The 26,528-nt window shown below is 37.6% G+C and overlaps 1 protein-coding gene across 9 annotated transcripts in view; it reads left to right on the top strand.

Moving 5' to 3' along the window:
• LOC113066150 (disco-interacting protein 2 homolog C-like) overlaps positions 1-26,528 on the top strand; it is a 100,679-nt gene that overhangs the window by 50,936 nt on the left and 23,215 nt on the right. For 4 of the 9 annotated variants that reach the window (XM_026237848.1, XM_026237849.1, XM_026237844.1 and 1 more), the window contains exons 3-17: positions 2,207-2,314; positions 5,363-5,488; positions 6,438-6,647; positions 9,455-9,580; positions 16,796-16,930; positions 18,018-18,137; positions 18,416-18,613; positions 20,881-20,972; positions 21,412-21,522; positions 23,014-23,137; positions 24,153-24,262; positions 25,453-25,555; positions 25,648-25,712; positions 25,802-25,895; positions 26,292-26,411. In XM_026237848.1, the coding sequence (XP_026093633.1) occupies positions 2,207-2,314; positions 5,363-5,488; positions 6,438-6,647; positions 9,455-9,580; positions 16,796-16,930; positions 18,018-18,137; positions 18,416-18,613; positions 20,881-20,972; positions 21,412-21,522; positions 23,014-23,137; positions 24,153-24,262; positions 25,453-25,555; positions 25,648-25,712; positions 25,802-25,895; positions 26,292-26,411 (1,842 nt within the window). Of the gene's footprint in view, positions 1-2,206; positions 2,315-5,362; positions 5,489-6,401; positions 6,648-9,454; positions 9,581-16,795; positions 16,931-18,017; positions 18,138-18,415; positions 18,614-20,880; positions 20,973-21,411; positions 21,523-23,013; positions 23,138-24,152; positions 24,263-25,452; positions 25,556-25,647; positions 25,713-25,801; positions 25,896-26,291; positions 26,412-26,528 lie in introns of all 9 variants that reach the window. The other 5 variants (XM_026237846.1, XM_026237842.1, XM_026237843.1 and 2 more) reach the window with 2 other exon arrangements.

Genomic DNA, 26,528 nt, shown 5'->3' with positions numbered 1-26,528 from the left:
ACAGTATTTAGACACGTTTCATAATGTGTAAAACAAGCCTTGTCACTGATTTTTATTTTAAAGTCACCTTTTTGAAGGCAAAAGCATAAGTTCTATATCTTCAAATGTTAAGATGTTATATTTTTAGATGTATCACCCAGCCCAACCAATAAAGTTAGTGCTGCTTTTATAGTCTGGTAAGAATTTATGTAACTTTTGAAGGTCTCTTGATTTGTGCTCTGTGTGTCTGGCTGCATTGTTGATTAGCACAGCTTCTGTTGCCATAGGAACAGGCAGCCCGCATGTTCCCAGTCTGGCTCCCGGTGAAAAAAAAACCCAATGACATCATGCTCAGGCACAAAGCATGTATCGTAGACCGTGGTGTGAAGAGCAGCATGCGCCAGACTCAACTTGACGACTCCATTCCTGTGGGAACTGGTGTTATTTAACAGTGCCGTAAAGGCATGAACTTGCGTTTAACGATCAGTCGTTTACATACTGGAGCAAGGGAGCGTGGCACAGTGACTCCTCCCTCAATGTCTGTCTGATTTTGTGTGTGTGTGTGCGTGTCTCCTAGTTTGTAAGAGGATCAGGTTACCAGCACAGAGGAGAGATTGTCTCCGTAGCTGCCTTCGACTGAATGACAGCCGTACTTAGATGTTAACCTAATCAGTATCGATCAGTGACTGTTAACCCTCAGCTTTTTAGTAGGAGGAAGAGTGAGTGTTCATTGTTCTTGAATCAGAAAAGCACCATCACATCCTCTGCTGCATGAGCTGGTGCATGATTCTGACTTAACCTGCTGTCTCACCTTCTGTCTTATTGAATGAATAAATCCACTCACTAATATCTTCGACTATGTCAGCAAGGGGCCAAAATTGATTTCTCCGGCCTGCACGCAGAGCTCTTGGCTGGAATGCCAAAGACAACCTGGGCCGTCTCACGTTGTCCGAAAATCTGCCAGGAGGAGCGGAGTGGTTCTAAGCTCTGCTCAGAATCCAAGACAACAAAGAACAACAGAACAGAACAGAGCTGGCTCATCACAAAAGAGCCGTTGAATCATAGCTGACAAATCACTGCTGTGTGTGCCTGGAATTAAATATTTTACGTATTCTCAATTAGGGCTGCACTGGCATAGACATTTTGGCAGATATGGATCATCTATATATGGCCCACATGGAATCTGCAGCCACAAAACTTGCAGAAAGCTCCACAGATTTCCACAGAATTTGAAAATGTTATTCATAAAATCAGAAAATTCTCTGTTCTGCAGTTGTTTTCTTCATAATTGGTTAAAGTCTCTGTTAGAGTCAATTCTGAGAATTGTTTCTGAATGCATTATTAAGGTTACAAATGTATTGCTGAAACACATTAAAAAGACTGTGAACTATGTAGTACTGAATATTGGAGTTAGACTGTTAAACAGTTTTTCACTAATTCTGTGTTCGGGATTCGGGAAAAGAGAAACATTTAAAATGAGCATCCATTCAGGCTGTAGCGGTATTCTACAGTTAAAATCGGACACCCCCCAGCATTTGAGGGCAGAGGATACCGCCCATTTTTAAATGATTTTGATCACTTATTTTATTTACTTGGCAGATTTTTAATAATAATAGTGGTTAATAATACTTTTTTCTGTGGTGTGACAAACTCAGAACACATAATAAATATTGCCTGTACATGGACTTTAAAAGAAAGTTATATAGTTCTGCCACTGTTAAATTATTTTGTACTTTTTGCATTGCTTTTATTTAAGTAAAATCAAGTGAAATCAAGCGTCAAAAGTTATAATGTATAGTGAAAACATGATCTATTTTGCACTTTGGTTGCCACAAAAAATTCATATTCTGTTTAAATTGGATGAAATAAGATATTATACTTCACTAAGTGGATAGTTGATATGTTTGTTTGAAAATGATCTATTTTTTTTTTTGTGTATGTGCTTTTTTAGGATTGCTTTTTGTTTTGCTTTATTTGTTTGTCTTTTTCTCTATTTTTATGAATATTATTTTATTGTTATTATTTTTTAATTGCTTGCTTGTGTTTTGTTTTCTTTGGAATTTACACACCTCCAAGCAAAATCTATCATAAAACATTATAATGTAGAAACATTAAATAACTGTTTAGCATGTATATATATTGTCATGAAAAATCATCGAAAACCATCAAACATTTAGGCTGAGACAATTATTTATTGTCCTTCTCTTGCTCTCTTTGTGTCCTTTAGGGCTGGAGGCATCCATCGCACACGAGCGCAGACCACCCATGGCGCCCTCCGCTTCACGATACCACCGTAGACGCTCCTCTGGCACCCGTGATGAACGTTACCGATCAGGTGAGTCAGCGGCAGGACTGCAGCAGGGAGTTTATTCCTGCATGGCAAAGACAGATCCCTCATGATTGTTACACTGGACTGATGGGAAATATAGCTGCCCAGAATTCCTGTACCACAATAATAGTTCTACAGCAAGTAAACGAGAAAAATTTAACAAAACAGATCAAGGAGGCTCATTCTGTAATATTTATCGCCAGTTTTCTGGGCTCATAATATCAATTTCTTTATATACCTTTGAAACTAAATCCAGATAATTTAGCTATTTATACCATATATTACTTCAAAAATGAATGTTTTATGAATATCACAATTGTTGACACAAAAATAGGTACATTAAGAAAAAAAAATCTTTAATATTAAAATAAAAAACATTTTTAATGGAATAAATGCACTACATTTTAACAGGCTCGGTATTAAACAATGTGTAGTAAATGATGTATAGTGGTATATCATGAACCACAAGCCAGTGGTTTGAGTCTTAACACTCAGATAGGCCCTTCAAGGTATCTTGGAGAGGTGAGGTGTCGAAGTCTCAACATCTGGCTCCCGGGGTTCCTCAGGGCTCAGTTCCTGGACCACTTCTCTTCTCTGTCTACATGGCACCACTAGGTTCTGATATTCAGAAACATGGCTTTTCATATCACTGCTATGCTGATGAAACTCAACTCTACCTCTCATTCCAACCTGATGATCCAACGATAGCTGCTCACATCTCAGCATGTCTAACAGACATTTCGTGTTGGATGACGAACCATCACCTTCACTTCAACCTGGCTAAGACAGAACTGCTTGTGGTTTCATCAGACCCATCACTTTAACAACATTTCTCCATTCAGTTAGGCTCATCAACCGTAACTCCATAGAAAACAACTAAAAACCTTGGAATTGTGATTGCAAGTTCTGCAAGTGAACAATGCATTGTTGTGCCATCTCAAAGAGGCACAAAACCACTTTCACAGACATTTTTTAATGAACTGTTCCTTCCTGGTGGAATGACCTGCCCAACTCAATCCGAGCAGCTTAGTCTGAAGCCATCTTCAAAAAATGACTAAATATGTTCCATCTTTATTTGACGCTCTAACTCTAGCACAAAAACACTAGCTTTCTATCCACTTGTTTTTCTTTGTGTGTGTGTTTGTGTGTGTGTGTTTGAGTGTGTATACACAACAACATATAGCATATAAAATGTATTTAAATCATTTAAAACCCTGTGTGTTTGGGTGGCAGATTATGGATTGTTTATCCCTGAATATGTCTCTGGATTCCTCCCTCTTGGCAAAGCAAACAAATACAGATATATAATATATGTGTGAGAGAGATTTATCTGCTATGAGCTGTACACATTAAATTTGTATCTGTCTCTGGATGTCATTTAGACAGCCACACATTCAAAATAAAGAGATGAAAGATTAAAAAATAGGGTTCAGTAGTCATGAGACGCAGCGTTTATTGAGCTTTTCGTTACGGAATGAGGTTTTATGATTTATGGTAGATATGAGGCAAGTTCTCAACAATAAATCCCCCCCCCCCTTTTCTTTTGTGCTGAACAGCACATACCAGGCCTCAACGACTGTCTCACTTTAATGACAACTTGGAATCAAAATAGAAAAATTATTATTAATATTTACTTTCTTTACTTTCTTTCTACGTTCCTGCTCTTATTGCACATTTTCAGCCTCTGAAGCCACTTTCCTCTTCTTGTGATGTCATCAAAGCCACACAGTTGAGAAAAAATAGTTTTAACTAATAATATCATCAGCTCCAATCTAGGGCTGAAATTATTCCTCGAGTAACTTGATTACAAAAAATGATTGAGGCGAATTCCTCTGCCTCGAAGCCTCTTTTAATTTACTTTAAATCTCACGTCAGGTTCTTTTGCAATGATTTTTTTAATGTGACACAACGCGTTTACGTCACACCCACAAAGCGGAAGGAGACAGAAGCGCTGCGTCCGAAATCGCATACTGCAAGGAGTCAGCAGTGTTTTGATTTGGGGGCACTGTAGAGATAGAGATAGAGCTGGCATACCACAACTAGGGCCCTATTACCGATTACTCGATTAATCGATTGAATTTTTGGTAGAATTCTCGAATACTAAAATATTCGATAGCTACAGCCCTACTCCAATCAAATCCCTATAGTTCAGTCAAGTTCTGCTTCATCTAAACTAGTGTTCAAAAGTTTGGGAACTTTTTAATGTCAAAAAAGAAGTGTCATATGCTCACCAAGGCTACATTCATTTAATCAAAAATACAGTAATAATAATAATAATAATAATATAGTGCACAATTTTATTGCAAATATATATATATATATATATATATATATATATATATATATATATATATATATATATTCCTGTGCTAGCAAACCTGCATTTACAGCAGCCATTATTTTAGCCTTCAGTGTCACATGATCCTTCAGAAAACACTGTAATGTGCTGATTTAGTACTTAAGAAACATTTCTTATCATCTATGTTGAAAACAGTTTGTGCTGCATAATTTTAATTTTACATTTTAATTTTTATTCTGAAAAAGACATTTACACAGCTATTGTGATTTAAATGTAATCAGCATATATTATGAATAAATCAAGGGATACACATTCTTTTTCAGTTCCTTTTAACTACATTTGGAAAGTAATTTAATCAGAATATGAGCACATTTGTATCGGATATTCTTGGATGTGTAAACATAGTCAGTGTGTTGATGGAATATGTTGTTTTGTATCTCATTAGAAAGTCCAAATAACAGCTTGGTTTATTAGAGGTCATGGGTACAATCTACAGTCACTCTCTCTCTCTATCTCTCTCTCTCTCACAATCACACACACAAACACACACACACACACACACACACACAGACATGAGTCAGTATTGCAAGATCACAGAAGGGCTGAAGGTGGTGGCTTGGCTCTCGTCACACACTCTCACGACCATCAGCCAGAGAGACTCATCTCATCCACGTCACTGTAAACACCAGCTTGCAGGTCCTTGGCCAGTTAATACAGATTCCCTTCATTTCATTTCTCTTTTTGTTCCTCCTCAGATGTCCACACAGAAGCAGTTCAGGCAGCACTAGCCAAACACAAGGAGAGGAAGATGGCCGTTCCCATGCCGTCCAAACGACGATCTCTAGTGGTACAGACCTCTATGGATGCCTACACCCCCCCAGGTGAGCTTCACACCTGATTCTAAATCATCATTCATTTAAAGTCAACATGAAATTGAAACTAAATAGACTCTTTTTATGGTAAATCCTTAAAAGGACAGTTATGTAAAACACAAAAGAAGATATTTGGAATAATGTGTCTCTGGAAGTCAATGGTGTCCAATGTTCTCAAAAACTTTCCAATTTGACTGACATCATCTACAAGGTAGGCATGGAAAATAAGTATTTGGGCATTGTTTTAGGCTAATTTCGAATGAGAAACCGCTTTTCTAAAAGGCTTCATTGTTGAACACCCACTCTTCAAGATCTAATTAAATCATTTATTGGAAATTGTGTGAATGTTTTAATAGAAATGCATCAGAATGGTTCAAAAATCATAAAGTAGTGTGAGCTATAATTTGCAGAAAAAGTGTGTTTATTAATGTCTATGAATATATAATAATTGCTATTAATTTTACATCACTATCATTATGAATTATGTATTGTTCTAATAAGGAATGATTAAGAATTATAAATACCGGTAATCTAAAACTATTTCATTTAATAGTTATAAATAATTTGAAAATAACTTAAATGTACATTAATGCATTTGTATATTTTATTTAAATTGTATTTATTAATAAAAATATCAATATATTACTTTCTGACAAATATAAAATAGCTAAAATAGATATTTAAAAAATTAAATTAATTATTATTACATTTATTTATTTCTAATTTAAATTTATTCATTTATTTATTTATTTATTATTTTTGTGACCCTAATAGATGCTTATGGATTCAATTATATCTCACTCTACATTTGTTTTCTGGTGGAATTGTCTAGTTTATTCCAAAATACATTCATGTTGACTTTAAGTGCACTTAAATCACCTTCTGGGCTGATTGTTGAGTGGGTCTGAGTGACTCTCACTAGGCTTCTCCCCCCTCTCCTCTCTGCCCCCCCTGACAGACACCTCGTCCGGCTCGGAGGAGGAGGGCGGCCAGGGCGAGGGTACCCCCACCTCCAGCCAGGGCAGCGTCAGCATGGAGCACTGGATCAGCCGGGCCATCCACCAGGGTTCCACCACCTCCTCCTCCTCATCTTCGACGCAGAGTGGGGGCAGCGGAGCCGCCGGGCGCCTGGCTGACGTCCTGGCTCAAACACATGTTGGCAAATCAGGTAACGCCCCCCCGCCAAGCTCTGCCTCCACATCTGTCCCTCAGCCAGTCACTCCCACACTTCCTGCCATGCTTCTAAATCCTGCCTCCCTCATTTGTGGGTGCTGTCTGCACCTTCTTCTGCTCCTTATCGTATATCTGTGCTGTCGCTGAACCATTGTAGCCATCATTAACATGATTCTCCGCTAATCTCCTCTGAGATTGTGTCTATGGTAGGTGGACAGCTCAACAATAAGGATTGATCGATACCAGTTTTTGGGGCAGATGACGAAAAAAATTGCATGTGCAAATGATTTGTGATAGTCTCTGCAACTTCAGATAGAAATCATAAATCACATTAGGCATTTGTTTAGTCCAGAAAAAGTGTGTTGAATTTATAGCCATCATGGATATATAATTTGTATCGCCATGATATTCTAAAATTATAAATATAAATAATTGTAAATAAATATATAAATTTTTTTCAATTTGATATAATTATAAAAATTACCTTTCTAAAAAAGTATCAATTGTAAAAGGTCTGTTTAAAGTAATCCTGACTAGCCCATGCAGCACAGATGTTATATCTATCCATCCAGCCGATTTGAAATGTAAACGGAGAATACATCAGGAAGAGGAAAGAGTTTTAACTGCCACTTTCCCCTCCTCTACACAGAGGCCAAAGAAAGAAAGACATCTCATTTTCAAAAACCTCATGATCTCTTTGTATCCAGAGGCCTTAAAGTTGTAGACCGTGGCGAAGTGATGAACTCGGGTGTTTTAATAGAGCTATGATGTTACATAGGTGTGCCCTCTGGAGCAGTTTAATGTCTGAAGAAAGGAATTCATCTCTCTCACACTGTCCTGTTACCTCTCTCCCTTCATATTCCTTTTTATTTCCCTTCATGATTTGGTTCTACCTCAGTTTCCCTTTCCTGTATTAACCTGTATTTTCGAATCACTCTATCTTCTTTTCCTTCCACCATTTTGTTTCTTCTTAAGGACATTTTACACGGTGCACTAAAGGTGCAAAGATTTATGTTTTTACCAGCACTATTCCATATACAAACGCTGGCAAATGCTGCCTGCTACTGCTTTAGCGCAGTTCTAGTGAGTAAAAAAATACTGTATCTAGAGCTGGGCGATATATCTAACGATATGATCATGCGCATCTAATTAGTAAAGCTACTTCCGTGATCACCGCTAAAATCGCCATCACCTGCTTACAATTGGAGTGGCATTTAATAGACAGAGCCGTAGATCGCTGACAAGCTACGCAATATCGCGTTCATTATCATAGATGAATCGCCTTCGATAATGAGCGCGATATTGCGTAGCTTGTCAGCGATCTACGGCTCTGACTATTAAATGCCACTCCAATTGTAAGCAGGTGATGGCGATTTTAGCGGTGATCACGGAAGTAGCTTTACTGCTTAGATGCACATGATCATATCGTTAGATATATCGCCCAGCCCTAACTGTATCTCAGAATGAAGCGGTTACTGTAAATGATATTCTTTGTTGCTAATATGTTATAGATAATTAAACTATCCTGCTAAAACTTTATTTTATTTTTTTACAACTTTTTTTTTAATGCCGTTCACACCAAGACTTATAACTATAATGACAGCTATATGAGAATTCTCACCAATGGACAGTAACATTATGTTTTTTTTAAGTGCATATTGAATCTAGTCTCTCTTTAAATGCTTGAACTCTTTAAAGTCAGATGAATTCTTATTGGCTGTCAATGTGTTTATCATTCATCTGCTTAAAAAAAAAAAAAATTCTGAAAGTGGTTCCAACGATCTGGAAAGTTATCGTTATAGTTGTGACATGGAATGCCCTACTCCCATAGAATGATTATCACATTTTTGAGCTATAGTTATCATTACAGTTATCATCCTTGGTGTGAACGGGACTTTAATCTGATCTAGCTGGTTTACCAGACTGGCCAAGCTGGGTTTAGCTGGTTAAACTAGTCTCACCACCTTAAAAGAGCCTAAAACCCATCTAAAGAGACCAGCTGTGGACCACCAACATCTGTTTTTGTTCAGCAGAAAACAAAATAACAATTGTTTCTCCATAAAGTAGCTAAACTTGAATAGAAATTAATGTGATTGGTGGGCAGACACGTGCTGTGTCTGAAAACACACATTCTTTTACTCATTCACGTTGTGTGGGCCGCAGAGAGCGATTTCGGCACATCAACTCAGAAAGTGACTAAAAACATAAGCTAAATGAAGTTTGATTGGTTCTAAAGTAAAGAGACACAAAATCTTCTGACTGGTCAATGACACATCAAAGCTTTCAGTGCCGCCTCCATTCTGCCAGCTTGGAAACAAACTTGGAACTCGTGGTTACCGTGTAAAAGATCCTTTTGATTCTCTCCCTCACTTCCTTTTTGTCCTCCCACATGATAATGTTGTGGCACCATCTAAAAGCAGACAACCAACCTCGAGAGAGTCGGTCATGTTCGGAGCTCTCAGTAACACAGCAAGGATAGTTAATGTATTTTTGAGACATTACCACAAACACATTGGATCTTCTTCAAGTGCTTTCCAGGTTGTTGCTTTTGTCCCGTTTTCCCATATTTGTCTCGTACCGTTGAGAGAAACATGGCAGTGTGGGTAGTCCTTTAGGAATCATTCCCACCTCCTCCGTTCCCCCTTCCCTTTCCATGATATCCAGAGTCCTAAGGACTCTTTTGGGAACATGGCACGGTCCATGCTCGGCTCATCAGCACCCGTCCCTCCTGCCCATCCATGCCTGTGGTCAGTGGGGAAGTGGATAGCTCTAAGGTTCTGGTTCTCCCCCTTCCCTATCCAGGGCCGATCGCTCACCTCTCGTTGAAGAGGAAAACTATGCTCGGCATAGCGGAGAATGGAAACTCGCTGCGGCGCTCCTGTGAGTTTGGATCAGATCTTCTCTGGCCGCCGCCCTTGGAGTCGGATGGTCAGTATATGTCCCCCAATGCACACACACTTCCCCAATCATCCGATCATCTAGAACATCTCTGTGTCTTCCGTGTAGTTCTCTCTGGAGTCTAGGGGACAACGGGTCCTCAGTGTGTTTGTGTTTGCAGTTGCGTGCTGTGAATTTTATGACCTGATGCGTCTGAACGTCAGTTATGCTGTGTATGTACGAATAAGTGAGCCCAACTCTCTGACAACAGTTATGAGACACTGTTAGTGCTGTTGTATTCGAGATTTGGTCTGTCTGGGAGTAGTGACTGTGTACCTTGTGTTTTTTCTTAATATGTATTTTTTTAATTCAATTATAAAGTGTGAAATGCTGTTTTCAGGCTTTCAGTCTGCTTTTAGATGTCCATTCTTTGTCTAGTTGTGCTTATCGTTGTTGTTCATTCCTGACCTTGTGTTTTCTGTAAGAATAGTTCACTTAAAATTTCGAATTCTGTCATTATTTAACCTTCATGTCTTTCTGAACCAATTTGCCTTTCTTTCTTCCTTGGAAGACAAAATGAGAAATTGAAAATGAAATTAGTCAATGCAAATCATACACAATATTCCAAGTCTTCTGAAGTCATTTAATTTGTGTGACACACAGACTGATATAAAGTAGTTTTTCCACTAAAAACCATACAAAAACCATATCGCTCACTTTAATAATATAGAAAAAAGCAGCTTAGACATTCTGCAAACTGTTATATGTTATGCGTGGTATACAGGTTAGGACAACATTCTGGTGAGTAAATAATGGCAGAATAATATTTTGTGTGCACTATTGCTTTAACTGTTAGTGTGTTGTCACTATCTATGTATTTATCTGTTAAATTTGCATGATTATTTGTTTAAATGTTGTGAATTCCATTGACATTTTGAATGTTTACTGTTTTACAGTGTATAAAACAGGCAAATATTGACTACTATTCAAAGGTTTTGGGTCAGTTTTATTTTTTAAGAAAGTAATACTTTAATTTAATGCATGCTTTTTTTATTAAAAGTGACAATACATATATTTTATGTTATAACAGATTTCTATTTCATATAAATTGTTCTTTTGAACATTCTATTAATCAAAGAAGTTTGGAAAAATGTTTAAGGGGCTCCACATAAAATATTAAGCAGCAGAACTGTTTTTAATATTGCTAATAATAAGATTTGAGCAACATATTAGAATGATTTCTGAAGGATCTTGTGACACTGAAGATTGGAGTAATGATGCTCAAAATTCAGCTTTGCCATCACACAAATACATTTTTAAAATATATCGAAATACAATTATTTTTTTATTGCAAAAAATATTTCAGCATGTTACTGTTCTTTACTCTCTGTTTGATCAATTAAATTCTGCATGGGTGAGCATAAGAGAATTCTTTCAAAAACATAAAAATTCAGACCCCAAGCTTTTGAATGGTTGTGTTGTTTGATAAAAATATATTTATAGGCTATGTTTTGAACAGTAATTGAATCTAAGCTGTTTACATTTTACGATAATGTTAACTGGAAATTTACTGTAATATTTCTCATCAGTCCCTCCAGACTAGAAGGGTTGTGTTTGTCTGGGGTTTTCTTTTCTCAGTGACGCAGATTTACCAGCAGGTTCCCTCACGTGACACAAGACGTCATTTTATTTGTCCTCCTACAAGCACCTCTGGGCTTTGAGGAAACTCCTGTTGCAGCACATTAGTGTCTGTGTCACTGAAGAGCAGGGGGGTGAAGAGAGAGTTTGGATGTGGGTTATTTTCAGCCTGTTATGTAAGGGCTCTAGCTGCTGGGTGTTTTCTCGTACACTCATCACTGATGATAGAGGCAGGAGACGAGGCAAGGAGGCCAGTAATGAAGAAGGAGATGAGGTGGATTACAAGGCAGGACGGTCGAGTATGAGGCAGGGAGAGAGTCAGCAGACAGAAGATAAGGGCTGGAGATCGGTTTCCAATTTTCGAGTCACAAAGCTCTCATGGCAACTTGATTTATTTCTGATTTTGTTTGATTCAGATTAATTTGGTTACATTTATTATTATTATTTTTTATATATGTTTCAGGCCAGTAACTTGTATTTTTGAACGATTCTTTAGAAGAACTGGCTCAGAAGAGTTATTTGCTTCAGGAATCGGGCCCCATGCCCTGCGGTATGTTATTGATTCAAGAGTCATTTGTTCATGAATCAAACCGCACCGGTCAAACTGTATGTGTTTGATTCACTAAAACCCACCAGCTCATAAAATGATTTGTCCCTGAATCAGGACACATAGGTCATGCTGTTTTTGATTCACTAAAAAGAAAGCCTCACAAGATTCATTTTGTTTGAGAATTGAGTCACATGTTGCATTGAATGTTTTTGATTTGCCCCAAAACAACCAGTTCTTAAGAGTCTTATTAACAGGCTGATTTCAGTTTTTGTTTTTGATTAATTTAAAAAAAAAATTGGCACATAAGAGACGTTTCTTTGGGAATCAGACTACACTGTTCGTGCTATATGTTTTGATTCACTAAAAAGCTGCACTGGTAGTCATGTCAGTCCTTCAAGAGATGAGTGAGAGTAGAAGAAGTGCTGATGGTGGGTGAAAGCCAAGTCCAGGGGTCGTGCCCTTCCTTAGTCATGTTCTCTATCACAGTCTCCTTATGTGCTTGGCACAAGAGTCATCTCTCTCACTCACGTTCATTCTGTCGCCACTGGTGACAGCTTGACTTATCTCTCCCAGATACAGTGGGTATAGAAAAGAATCACTCCCCTTTAAAATAATCACATTTTGTTGTTTTGCAGCATTAAAGATGGAACCAGTTTTTGTTTTATCCAGTTTTATTTATTTAGTACAGTTTATAACATCCAAGTGAAAGATATAACACCAACATGTCGGGGAAAAAAATGTGAATAACTGAATTGGAAAAAGGATCACCCCTTGTGTCAGTTTTTTGTTGAACCACCTTTTGCTTTAAATACAGCTTTTAGTCTGTTGGGATATGCCTGTACTAACTTTGCATATCTAGACTTTGCAATATTTGCCCACTCTTGCAGAACTGCTCAGTTAAATTTGATGGTAAATTTGTGGACTGCAGTCTTCAAGTCATCGACAGATTTTCAATGGGCTTTTATTTCTGGGCTCTGACTAGGCCATGCAAGGACATTCACCTTTGTGCACTGTGCTGTGTTTTGCTGTGTGCTTTGGGTCATTGTCATGTTTGAAGATAAACATTTTTGCTATTTACAAATTTCTGGCAGAGGGCAGCATGCTTTACAACTCAAGAATCTGATGATATTTTGCCCCATCCATTTTTCCTTCTACTTTCCTTCTAAGTGCTCCAGTCCCTGCTGCAGAGAAACACCCCCATAACAGGATATTACCACCATATCGTTTGATGTTTAGACCAAATAATTACATTTCAGTCTCATCTTTCTTTGAGGAGTGGCTTTTTTCTTGCAACCCTCCCATTCAAGCCACATTTGTGGAGAACTTGTGATATTTTTGTCACATGCACATAATGACCACACTTTGTCATAAATTCCTAAAACTGCTTCTGAGTTATAGGCCTCTTGTTCACCTCTCTGGCCAGTTTCTTACTGGCTCTTTCATCCAGTTTGGAGCGATGTCCTGATACAGGAAAGGTCTGTGTTGTACCAAATACCTTCCACTTTTAATAGACTTCACTGTGCTTCGAGACATTGATTATGTCTGTCTTCAACTTTATCCCAGAGATCTTTTGACAGTGCCTTGCCACCCATAGTTGATTGTTTGCATCAATTGCACTACCAAGGCCTGAGTTGCTCCAGGAATGCTCTTTTCATGCTGAGCTAACCAAATTGGCCACAGCTGATGACAGTGGAAAGTCAAATGGCTTTGTGTGCCATTGAGAAGGTGATTGGCTACACCTGATTGAGTTTAAAAGTCATTTTTAGGAAGGGGTGATCCTTTTTCCAACTCAGTGATTCTGTTTAAAAAAAAAACCTGACATATTGATATATTTTTTTGCTTGGATATTATAAGTTATTATAAGTTATTACAGCCATCTTTATTTCAGGCTGCAAAGCAACAAAATGTGATTATATTAAAAGTGGGTGATTCTTTTCTATACCCACTGTGTATGACAAATTCTTCAATTTAAATTTATACATGATAATACTATATATATATGAAGTCAGAAACAAACTGAATTGTGGTGAAATAGAGCTATAAATTAACTGTGTTTCTCTACTGAAATGAACTGAAATACACAACTCTATTTAGTTATGATATTAATGTATCATATCAGTCAGATACAAACTCAGGGTCTGTGTAAAACTTTATTACACTGAAAACTATCTATGCTAAACTAAAACTAAGCTAAAAGCCTCGGACTGTGGTGTTCTTGATCACAGTGGATATTTCTGTTAGGGCCATTTTGGGTGTTTTATGGTGAAGGAATAATAGCGTTGCCTCATTGGCATTCTCCTCATTGTCTTTGTCGAAATTACACACGGCCTGTTATTTCTCTCTGAATAGCTCGATTGGAGTACTGGATATTATGGAAGGAAACTTGTGACACTTTATGAGCTTTTAGTGAAAGCCTCACCCTTTGACTTCTGCCTGTTGAAATCATACATAAAAGGTCAATTACATTTATTTACTCAACATTAGTGATGGGATTTATGGCTCTTTGAGGGGATCCGGATCTTCGCGATCCGTTCCTTTCAAAGAGCCGTTCAAAAGAATGGCTCTTTTGGCTCTTTTTAAATATTTAGTCAGTTTTAAGAAGCCAGCTTGGGGGCATCTCAGTTTATCCTGGAAATAATCACTGGGAGGTATTATGAGGTGAGATTTGTAGTCAAATAATTAAAGCTCAGATATCACACACCAATATCTGAGTTTGAATTATTCTGAAATATTGATTGTTACCTCATTTCTCATGTGTGGACTATATTCCATAGGGTTGCACAAATACCTCTGCTTAGACAGTGACATCATTATTTTGATTTACCTTTAGTACAAAGTGTGTGTGTGTGTGTGTGTGTGTGTAAAACTACGTTGACTTATGTTATTCATACAATACCTACTCACAAATAAACATAAAAAACGAAGCCGGCTGCAATGAATTTCTGTGCAAAACAGCTTTTACTACAAACACTTCCACACAAGAACATTGTTATCACACAAGAACATTTTGATAGAAAACTATTTTTTTTTTAAAGTAGATAAAATTAGAATAAATAAAATGGAAATGTCTACATACTACATACTATTACTACTGTAAACTTTGCAAATAGGACATCAGCCCCTTCAAGTCAATGAACAATAACAAAGTGGGCTGCAATGAATGTCTGTGGAAAACAGCTTTTAGTGAAAAATTTCTATACAAGTACAGTATCACAAAAGAACATTTTTAATGATTTTAAAATAAGTTTTAAATGAACACAAAATGCAATGTAAATGCATGCACAACTAATAACTAATATCATCACGCTATAAAGGGTTGGCCTGCGCTGGGTGCGCCCCTCCCCCTATAACTGTTCTGTCTCCTGGAGGAGCTCATTTGTATGAACACGCATAGGAAAAAAGAACGATAGAAAGAACGGCTCCTCTCCAGTCGCGACTCGGCTCCCATCGTTCATGTTTATGAGCCGTTCAAAAGAATCGGTTCGTTCGCGAACGTCACAACTCTACTCAACATTAGACCAGACAAACTGTAGGGATATCATATTGGTGTTATGTGGTGGCTAAGGGCACTGAATGTGAAAGAAACAGTTCAGAAGCGAGCGGAGGGGAATGAGAAAGAGGCCACAGACAGCTGGGAATTTATGATCGGAAGGGGAGGGTGAGCAGCAAAAGAGAAGCCCAGCAGACTTACCGGCAGGAAGTTAAAGGGAGTGTATTTAAAGGTGACATATCATGAAAATCTGACTTTTCCCCAGTGCATCTACCAACCAAGGAAAGGTGAAAAAGATTAACCCAGTAACTTTGTTTTGGTAAGCCTTTTCTGCTCCTGTAGTGATGTTGCAAAGGGATCTCATTATAATATTACCTCCCCTTAATCTGTAAGTTTCCACCCATGGCGCCATCATTTGATTTCACAAGCAACAACGGTGTACCAGTTCTAATGCCATGGTTTGTTTAAAACATGCTAACTGTTCTGCCGAGCACAGAACGCTATTTAGAGTCCCAGTCTCAGGGCAGACAACAGAGCGGTGGATTTATTTATGTATTTACTGTATATTGCTGCTGCCACGCAAATCTAAAATAAACATGCAATGTATTTCCCAGCTGTTTACCTTCACAGACATAACGTCTGTATTTGTAACTCGTATGTGTGAATGAGAACTCACATGCTGTGACAGCCGCTTTCTGTTTATGTGCTTCGGATGTGTGCACTCAGAAAACCGTATATCAGTAGTTTAAACTAATACGGTTTAAAATCCATGATTTCAGCACGATAAACATGATAATCAGAACCAAAACAGATGTTTTTAGTAGGTACGAGCTGTAATGGCAGAGCTCTATTCAGGAAAAGGGGGCGGGGAGCAGCAGCTTATTTGCATTTCAAGAGACAGGCATGAAAAACAGTGTGTGTCTGCTTCCACTCAAAATAGGCATTTTCAAAATGATATAATGAATGATCTGTGGGGTATTTTGAGCTGAAACTTCACAGGCACATTCTGGGAACACCAGGGACTTATGTTACATATTGTAAAAGGGTCATAATATGTCTCCTTTAAGGAAAGGGTGAAAAAGCTCTCCTCTGTGTCTCTTGCATTCCATCCGTCTCTTTCTCAGAGACATGTGCATGTGCCTCTCACCCTCTTGCTTTTAATCGTACACAAGTTTGTCAGGTGCTCTGTATCAAAGGTGAACTGGACTGAAATCCTGCTAGAAAGTCTGGTTCAAACATGATAGCTGGTTTAAAGTTGGTCCAAGTTGGTCATTAGCAGTGTATACTGTAGGTTGTTCCAGTTGGTCATTGGCTGGTCAAGCTGGTTATGCTCTCAACTTGAACCAGATGTATGTTTTTTGGAACATGATAGCTGGTTTGAAGCAGGTCCAAGTTAGTCATCAGCTGCAACAAACAAGTTTCTAACTGGTTTATTGCTGGTTTTAGTTGGTCATTTTTTTGATCAATATATATTACACAGTGAATAACCAATTTGGACCAGTTATACACCAGTTTTCCATTCTCCAAACATCTTAAGCTGGAGTTTCTCATTCTGCATTGTGATTCCTCTTCATCTTCTCAAACCCAGAGAATCACTCAGCCCCTCCAGACGTCACAACCTACACCTCCGAACATCCCGTTCAGGTGGAGAGGCCACAGGTGTCCACCATACCCCGGACCACACCCAAATATGGCAACGCCAAACTCATGGAGACCGGAGATGGTGAGTGCACGAGAATGTGTCTGAAATAAAATGAGTGATGTTTTAGAGACATTAATGACAATTTCATTACAAAATTCACAATGAGCTTTGAAAGATTTACATGAACCTTTTTCCTAAATCATTTTGACAGCCCATCTAGCATTTCTCTTCCCCCCTAACTTTATTTTGGATGGTTTTATACAGAAGAACTTGCATATAGTCCCCGTGCATAGCCTGAGCTTAAGAACACACTGGTAGTAGCTGGTATAAATGCTGCAAGAGTATTGGTTATTGTTAGTTCATGATACATAAAGCGTTACAGTATGAACTCCTAAAATTTTGTGGTGTTATAATGTTCAAAATATTTTAATACGTTAAACTAAAACTACTAAACTGTAAATTGTCATTGTCATTGTGGTATTATATTAATATAATAATAATAATAATATTAATAGTGGATATAAATATTAAATGAAACACTTACAAAAAAATAGAAAAACTACCATTTTAAATGTTGCCATGACAGGTAACTGAAATAAGTTTAAGTGCTAATATAACTTAAAAATAAAATAAAATGTAAGCTGAAAATAAATATTTAAGGAAAAGGGCAAAAACAAATAGAAATTTTAAAGCATACAACTAAATTATTAAAAACTAAAAATAAAAAAAAACTGAAATATAAAAATAGACACTAATTTATGTATGGTGTTGTAACGGTTGGTGTAGTTGTAAGTTGTATGTAAGCCCTGGAGATGATAGACAGTCTGTGAAATCTGCTCTGATGGATCTTCTGTTATGAAGCTGTGATTGAGGACACTGAGGACTCTTGGGATGCTTCTGAAGGCCGCATTTGACTGCATCTGTCAGGGTCATTAATCAATAGTGTTTGTAAAACTGATTTGTTTGGGGTAAGATGGAAATTGAGGTCTTGCATACAGAAGTAAACACTGAACATCTTCATTGTGCACATTCAGCCATCCATCTAAGTCTTGTGTGTGTATTAATAGGCTCGTTCAGGAAATTTGATTCATGTTTGAATGATAATATTCGGTTTTTTTTCCTGGTTTGTGTGTGTTGTTGTGCATTAACACGTGTGTGTCTTCCTAAGGAGTCCCAGTTAGCAGTCGTGTTTCAGCTAAAATCCAGCAACTAGTAAACACGTTAAAGCAGCCCAGGCGACCTCCACTTCGAGAGTTTTTTGTTGATGATTTTGAAGAGCTCCTAGAAGGTAAGTGTTTGTCTCAGCATGAGTTTTTTGGAGCTTTTCAGAGCTGTTCTTATAAACAAACACATACCGACATACACAATCCCCGATTTGCAAACAAATGATTTGGTTGAAGTGGTTAGCATTGAATTAAATCAGTATTAAATTAAATATGTGTTAACCACAAAAACAGAAAAAATTTGTGATTATTCAAATGAAACGGTGATTCAACAATTGAACAAAAACAGCTATACGGATTATTTATTTTTTGCCCCGTAAATGACCTTGTTTTGCCTCTTCAGTCCAGCAGCCCGACCCCAACCAGCCACGACCGGAGGGCGCTCAGATGGTCGCCATTCGAGGGGAACCGCTGGGAGTGGTCACTAATTGGCCACCATCGTTAGAAGCTGCACTGCAACGCTGGGGGACCATCTCGCCCAAAGCACCCTGCCTGACTACCATGGACACCAACGGCAAACCTCTCTATGTCCTTACTTACGGTAAAATAACCATATTTAATTACAGCCATACATATAACGACCACCATCCACATAGCGGATAGTGAACCATAGTGAAATAGAATAATATATTTTCTCCCTCATACATAAATGGCACAAACACTTTACAAGGCAAAACTTTCACAAAAGGACAGTAATCCAATTTCAAATAATCTAAAATATTGTTTAACATTAACATGAAAACAATTTGCACACTAAAGTCATACTAAATACATTGAACTTTTTTTGTTAATGATTTTATTTAATTTCACAAACATTTCATAAAAGGTAGTTTCAAATTAAAATGAAGTTAGGTAGAGAAAAGCTTAATTTGTTTGCAATTAAATATTTTATATTAATGCGTTGTTGTTTTTTTAAAGTGTGTTTATATACTGATTTACTTGTGTTCATCTTATGCTAACAGAAATAACCTTGTCTCCTTGTTTATTTATGCTCAGTCATGAGAGCAAGTTCATTAAAGGGCTTTTTTTGTGTAGTGTGTGTGTGTGTGTGAGGCTCTCAGCTGATTTTACTCAATGAGGATCCTGCCAGCAGTACATCACGGGTGAGAGTGTGAGGAAAGGATTGCAGTGTGTGTGTGTCTGTAATGGATTGGTATTCCCTCTTATCTTTTTTCTAAAAATGATCATGATGATCAATTCTGAAAATGATCATCAAGCCACCTGAGCTTAATGATTTTTTATCATCTTTAAACACACGCATACAGTTAATTCATCAAGACGCTCAAAGCTCTGACCAACAGACAACCTTCACTGCCTCGGTTTACAGTGTGAGCCAGAAAATGAATGGCAATGGCTGTTTGTGTTGCATACAGAACCCACCGGAGACTATCACCCTCCTCAGCTCATTAAAAACCTTGACCAAATCAAAAGAGTAATTAACTTTCCACAGAACGCAGGCGTGACGCGAGAGAGCTATCTCGCACAAAGTTTTGCGCACAGTGGGGTTTCATAGCCATGAGTTAAATCCTGATAACATCAGGTCAAAAATTCAGCAGGACAGAGGATATAAACTGCTGAAATGCCCTGTGTGTGACTCATCCAGATGCTTAAACTTCGAGTAATTTGGTCATTTGGCCCCAATCCATGTTTGTCCTTCACTTGGCTTTCATTCTGCGGAATCTGTTCACTTTTTCCTACTTAAAGTTTTCTAAATGTAGAGTATCTTAGAGTTTTCTCATGCACCATAAAGGTGCTCCATATGACTCATGGCTATGTTAAAGTCTTCTTGAAGTCATGATAGCTTTTTGTGAGGAAAAAAAGGGAGCTGAATTAATTATTCACTGAAAATCTTCCTCTCTGTTTCAAATCTCATTTGCATTTACAAATATTCAAACTGGCAGATCGTTGGTTTGGCTTTGAGACCCAACAAGCAATAGAGTTTCGTATTCACGTCAAACTTGGTGAAACTTACCGTATTTTTCGGACTATAAGTCGCACCTGAGTATAAGTCGCATCAGTCCAAAAATACGTCATGATGAGGAAAAAAACATATATAAGTCGCACTGGACTATAAGTCGCATTTATTTAGAACCAAGAGAAAACATTACCGTCTACAGCCACGAGAGGGCGCTCTACAGGAGCACTGAGCAGCATAGAGCGCCCTCTCGTGGCAGCATATGGTAATGTTTTCTCTTGGTTCAGGTCTCTTAGTTCATTTTTCTTGGTTCATGTCAAATTAATTTTGATAAATAAGTTGCACCTGATTATAAGTCGCAGGACCAGCCAAACTATGAAAAAAAGTGCGACTTATAGTCTGGAAAATACGGTACACAACCATTCAAAACGTTTGCATTCAGTACTTTCCTTTCTTTTCTTTTTTTTCAGCAAGTATTCAATGTATTTATAATGTTATGATGTGTATACTTTTGAATGAATCCGTTAATCAATGTTCCTGCAAAAAAACATTAAGCAGCACAACTGTTTTCAACACTGATAATAAGAAGAAATGTTTCTTGTGCAGCAAATCGTCATATTAGAACGCTAAATGATCACGTTAGACTGAAGACTGGAGTAATGATGCTGAAAATTAGGTTTTGCCATCACAGAAACGAAAGACATTTTACAATATATTGAAATAGAAAACTGTTTTTGATATTTCAATCATTTTAATAAAAATTTAGCAATAGAGAAAACTTTTTAATGATATTTGAATACACTGAGACACAAATGAGATTTGATAACTGCAGGGTACTTTTGGTGAACTGACCCCTTAAGTGCAGTTATTTAGGATGTACTTCTTTTGCACAGGCAAGCTTTGGTCTCGGAGCATTAAAGTAGCGTACAACATCCTCCACAAACTGGGCACCAAGCAGGAACCTATGGTCCGACCAGGAGACCGGGTGAGTGTGACAAAGCTTTACCAGACCACCTCAGTAAAGCACCTCATTAGAGGAATGTTCAGTACTAGTTAACCTCTAAATGCTGTCGATTACCTCTCAGAAAACTTTTTGGTTAAGAAATGCATGCAGGTTTGGAATGGTGGACTATCTCTTTAATAACTCAAATAACATTTTTGTATGAAATAATTAATTAAAGCACTTGTATCAACAAAATGACACGGACTCTTGATCGTTTCTGCATTGAAACCCTTCGGTGGTAATCGACAGCATGCTGCAGATGCTGAACATAGAGTATAACTTGTTTCGATCCCAGAACTTTTTTTTAAAGACAGTGGCATTTCCTGCCGCATGCCGTGGTTTTAAACCCTGTCCCTGTTAGATTAGCATTCCCTTGTGTTTGAAGTCTGACACCTTTCCTCTCTTATCACTTCATGAGCAGGTGGCTCTTGTGTTCCCCAACAACGATCCAGCCGCCTTTATGGTCGCCTTTTATGGCTGCCTGCTGGCAGAGGTGGTGCCCGTACCCATCGAAGTGCCACTTACCCGAAAGGTGAGACTCTAAATATACCACCATGAATGACTGTCACGTTTTCAAGCCTTCACGTCTCCATTTTTAACACCATAACGCCTACCCACAATCCTTCTTCCCAGCATGGACTCACATTGTGGAGTGCCAACCTGACAGTCTTTACAGCGCAAAATATTAATATTTATATATTATTCATGTTTAATGGTAAATTGGTACAAAGTCCTTCTGGAAACTTGCCCTTGTAAATAATGTAGTGTCTTGCTCTCTGGTCTGCTGTCTATTTTTGAGATCCGTTATCTTTTCGGGATGTCAGGGTGAATGTTTCAGCGTGGACCCCTTGAGGCTGAAGTATTGCCTCAGATATGTATGTTTGAATTTTAGTGGTTGAAGTAAAGGAGGAGAGCTGCTTTGGCAAGAGTCAGTCTGATCCCTCGTCTGTCCAAAAATTCCAGGAAAGGACCTGGAAACTGGCAGAACACTCTCTGGCTTCCTCTGCATGCATTGCACTTCGCAAACCAATAAACTTCTGTCCAGTGCAAAAGTTGCTTTTTTTTTTGTTTTTCTGCATTTTTGACTTATAGCACACACAGAATAAGTCTTAAAGAAACGTACTGTGCAAGAACCATGGTGCAGTGATTGTGTCCAGTGATACTTAGATGTAGATTCACATTTACGTTTATGTATTTGGCAGCCACTTTTAAATAGAGCCACTTAACATGCTTTCAAAATATGCAATTTCATGCATTTCTTGGGAACTGAACCCATGACTTTGGCCTGGCTTGTTTCATGCTTTACTGTTTGAGCTAGAGGCTCACCAATACATACTGTAATACTAAATGATTACCATATTCACATGATATTTGCATGATATTTATATGTACTTTGTGGAATATCATGACAGTACCATGCTACATGTGTAGAAAACATGCTAATACCGTGTATATATAAACATTACCCACATGGGGATGGAGTACCATGTACGTAACATAGATGATACATTTCAGTTAAAAAACTTGATACTATCATAGTACTGTGATATATGACATTGTACTGAATGGTATTTAAATTATACTTTAAGATACTTAAAATATTACCATAGAACCAGACCATGGTCCTTGAATATATATTTTGGTACTGAAAACATAATCCTGAACTTATACTCCAAATGCATCCAAAAAGCATAGTGTTTGTATCTGATAGCAAACCTGTACCATGGTATCGCCATATTCACAGTGCATTTTGTAAGGTCATGTCCAAAAACTAAGGTATTTTTTAAAATCTTTTTGATATTTTACTATGTAAAAAAGGCGACATGGATATTTGTCAGGTGGAGGTGATTTTAAAACTCATCCATCAAGAATAAAAGAGATGTTTAAGCACACCGCGGTATAATTTCTTTGCTGTCAGTTGGCGTCACCTCCCCTGCAGTGTATTTTGCTGCTGTACTGATGATGGATGTTAGCTGGTCTTAGCCTATCTGTGAGTGTGTGTGTGTGTGTGTGTGTGTACTAGGATGCAGGAAGTCAACAGATCGGCTTTCTCCTGGGCAGTTGTGGGGTTACTGTAGCTCTGACCAGTGATGCCTGCCACAAAGGCCTTCCAAAAGGACCCACTGGTGAAATACCACAGTTCAAAGGTCAGTCCGTTTATACACAACTTCATATAAATGATCTATAGTGTCATGGAGACAGACTTGTGATTTTTCAGGATAAAGTCTAGTCCGTTTTACAACAAAAATTGGCTAAGAACTGCTCACTTAGATAGTAAGAGACTGTTTGATTGACATATAAACAACCAGTCACAGTTTGTGTTGCAACATCCCATTTAGCAGCCATTGAGATTAGAGTCTTTGTACATTAACATTTAAAACTTTGGGATCTGGAATTTTGGTCTTGTTTTGTTTGTTTTTTAAATAAATTAATACTTTTATTCAGCAAGGATACATTTAATTGATCAAAAAAGACATTTATGATATTACAAAGGATTTCGGTTTCAAAAAATCCTTTTTTTTTTACTTTCTGTTCATCAAGGAATTGTTTCTTTCCACAAAAATATTAAGCAGCACAACTGTTTTCAACATTGATAATAAAAAGAAAGGTTTGTTGATTACCAAAGAGCAAATTGCGAGTGATTTCTGAAGGATCACGTGGCTTTGAGAGTAATCAAGCTGAAAATTCAGCTTTGCATCATAGGAATAAATTTCATTTTAAAATATAACTAAAATAGTGAGAGTCTGTATAGGGCAGCGAGGGAAAATCAGGAGCATGATGGGCCGTATCATGCATGTGATATTATCTAAGCCGGACTGCTAGCAGTCAGCGTTTTTTACCCTGTCTGGGCCACAGTAAGACGAGAGACAGTATAAATAGAAAATGTAGAGGTAATGAGTCTGATATTGTTGTAATGATGTTGTAGTCCCGAGAGGATAGTCATTTAGCCCGAGGCGGAGAAAAGATGGACTTACTCTAATCCCGATGCACATAGCCATCATTTAGCCAGTAACCCTAATCACTCACTATCATTCCTTTGAATGATAATCACCACTAATAATGATAATGATAGTCATGGTTGACTCATTAAGCTGCATGAATATTAATAGAATTGTATGAATATTCATGTTTTCTCTCTGTTGGGTCCCACCCACTCATCAGGATGGCCGAAGCTGCTATGGTTTGTTACGGAATCCAAACACCTGTCCAAGCCGCCCCGTGATTGGTTCCCTCACATAAAAGATGCAAATAATGACACCGCCTACATAGAGGTAAGCTAACCCATGGAATTATGACCGTTTTGGAAATATCAGGTTATTCAAATCATTTTACTGGCCGTACATTCAAAGATTCTGCACAAATGGAAGCCATCAGTCTAGGATTGTTTTTTTCATATGCTGCACCCCACCAGCCACTATAATTGTTTTATGATATCTGATTGGTAGATATTCTATGACTCGAGCCCCAGAAATCAATATTTCCTAGCAGCATGCCGGGCACAGCTGCCTCCATTAGAGAGTCACTGGATAATGGATGATAAATGATTAATGTTTGTTTAATTGTGAATCGGGACTCTTGTAGGAGATGCTGGTTAATGGAGTGGGGCTGGTCTCATATTATTGAACCAGTTTTGAATGAGCTGTCTCAATGTTCTTCACCAGATCCCAGAAATCTGAGACTCTGTGCAAAGTGGCCGGGTATCAGATGTCCAGTATTGGGCCAAAGTTTGCTTTCTGTTCTACTGTACGCTTTTTTTTTTTTTTTTTTTTGTAGTGCATGAAGAACACGTCCAGAAGAAAATATATCACTCCTAAAAGCAAAAGAAAAGAAAATAAGAATTGTATATTCTATGTATCTATGTAAAGAGAAAATAAAGCCCTTTTTTTAGAACAATTGGCATTGTTAACATTTATCTTTATGACATAATGCACATTTGCATACAGTATATGCACAATGCATATATATATGTTTCCCCCATTATCAATTATCAAAGATATTTTATTTATAATATATATATAAAATATATATATTATTAACAGTGAAAAAAGAAAGTAGTAGAATTGTTTGATGTACTCCCACTAATTTATGCTGATTTTAATAAAAACAAACATTTTACTACAGTAATTTAATAATGTTTAAGAATAATGACAATCTAATAACAATAAAGACCTCAAAATACTGAAAATGGAAATTGCTGGGAAAATGTCAAACTATTTAATAATCCAAAAAATAATCCTTATTTCTTTATTCCAAATATAATCCTTATTTCTTCATGCAAAATATTATTTATCATTTTTATTTTAAGTTTAAATATGCCCTGGACATCGACAGTAATTTTGACATGCATGCTTACAGTAGTGTGTTAACGGCCATGCAAAGTGTGTTTGTTGAGGGATTTGATGCGTTAATATTTGTGTTAATGATTAACATTTATGACACTCTTGTGTTTATTGATTTCCAGTATAAGACCTGTAAAGATGGGAGTGTTTTGGGTGTGACGGTGACACGGATCGCACTTCTTACACATTGCCAGGCTCTAACACAGTCATGTGGATACACAGAGGGTGAGTCCAACACACACACACAGAGTCCATTGTCCTTTAATCTCCCTTCTCAGACAATAATGTAATAAATCTGTCTTCTCTTTGTCTTTCAGCTGAAATCATAGTGAATGTATTGGATTTTAAAAAGGATGTGGGTTTGTGGCACGGCATTCTAACTGTAAGTCATGCTTCTGAAAAAAATTATGTGAACATAAGATCATATGTTTCACATTCAGGGTGTTATTATGTCACTTCCTGTTTCCTTAGAGTGTCATGAACATGATGCATGTAATCAGCATCCCGTACTCGCTGATGAAGGTCAACCCTCTGTCCTGGATCCAGAAAGTGTGTCAATACAAAGGTCTGTCCGTCAGTCACTAAATGTCACGAAACTAAATTATATACAGAAAATATGTAGCAAAATATATATCACAAAATGTAATAATAACATATAATACAGTATTTTCAAGTTGATGTGAAGAAATTCATGTATACATTGTTTTGTTTTGAAATAAACTTTAAATAATTTTTTTTTTGTGCCTAAAGACTTTGAGTCTTTCTGTTCTGTTTTCATGAAACATAAACAGGACACATTTCTGTATAAATCATTGAAAAATCCTCATGGGACCCCTTACATCATGACAGCTTCATGAAAGATTTACTCAGAAATTTGCTAATGTTTCATGAATTCGTTATTTGTAAGTGACAGTGTCAGTTGATATTGATTTTGTATGTGTCCATTTCTGGTTGTGTGTAGCTAAAGTAGCTTGTGTCAAGTCCAGGGATATGCACTGGGCTCTGGTCGCTCACCGAGATCAGAGAGACATCAACCTGAGCTCCCTGCGCATGCTGGTGGTGGCCGACGGATCCAACCCATGTGAGTTCAGCTAGTGTTTTAACTCTTCCTTTCCCTTCCATCTTCCCCTTTTCTCTCACACCTATGTTTCTTCAAATATTCCTCTGACAGGAAACAAGCAGATGGTTAAGCAGCTCT

This window comes from Carassius auratus, chromosome 49 (assembly GCF_003368295.1).
Source record: "Carassius auratus strain Wakin chromosome 49, ASM336829v1, whole genome shotgun sequence".
Classification (NCBI taxonomy): Eukaryota; Metazoa; Chordata; class Actinopteri; order Cypriniformes; family Cyprinidae; genus Carassius; species Carassius auratus.
The sequence above is the reverse complement of the archived record's forward strand: the minus strand, read 5'-3'. Positions and strand labels throughout refer to the sequence as shown.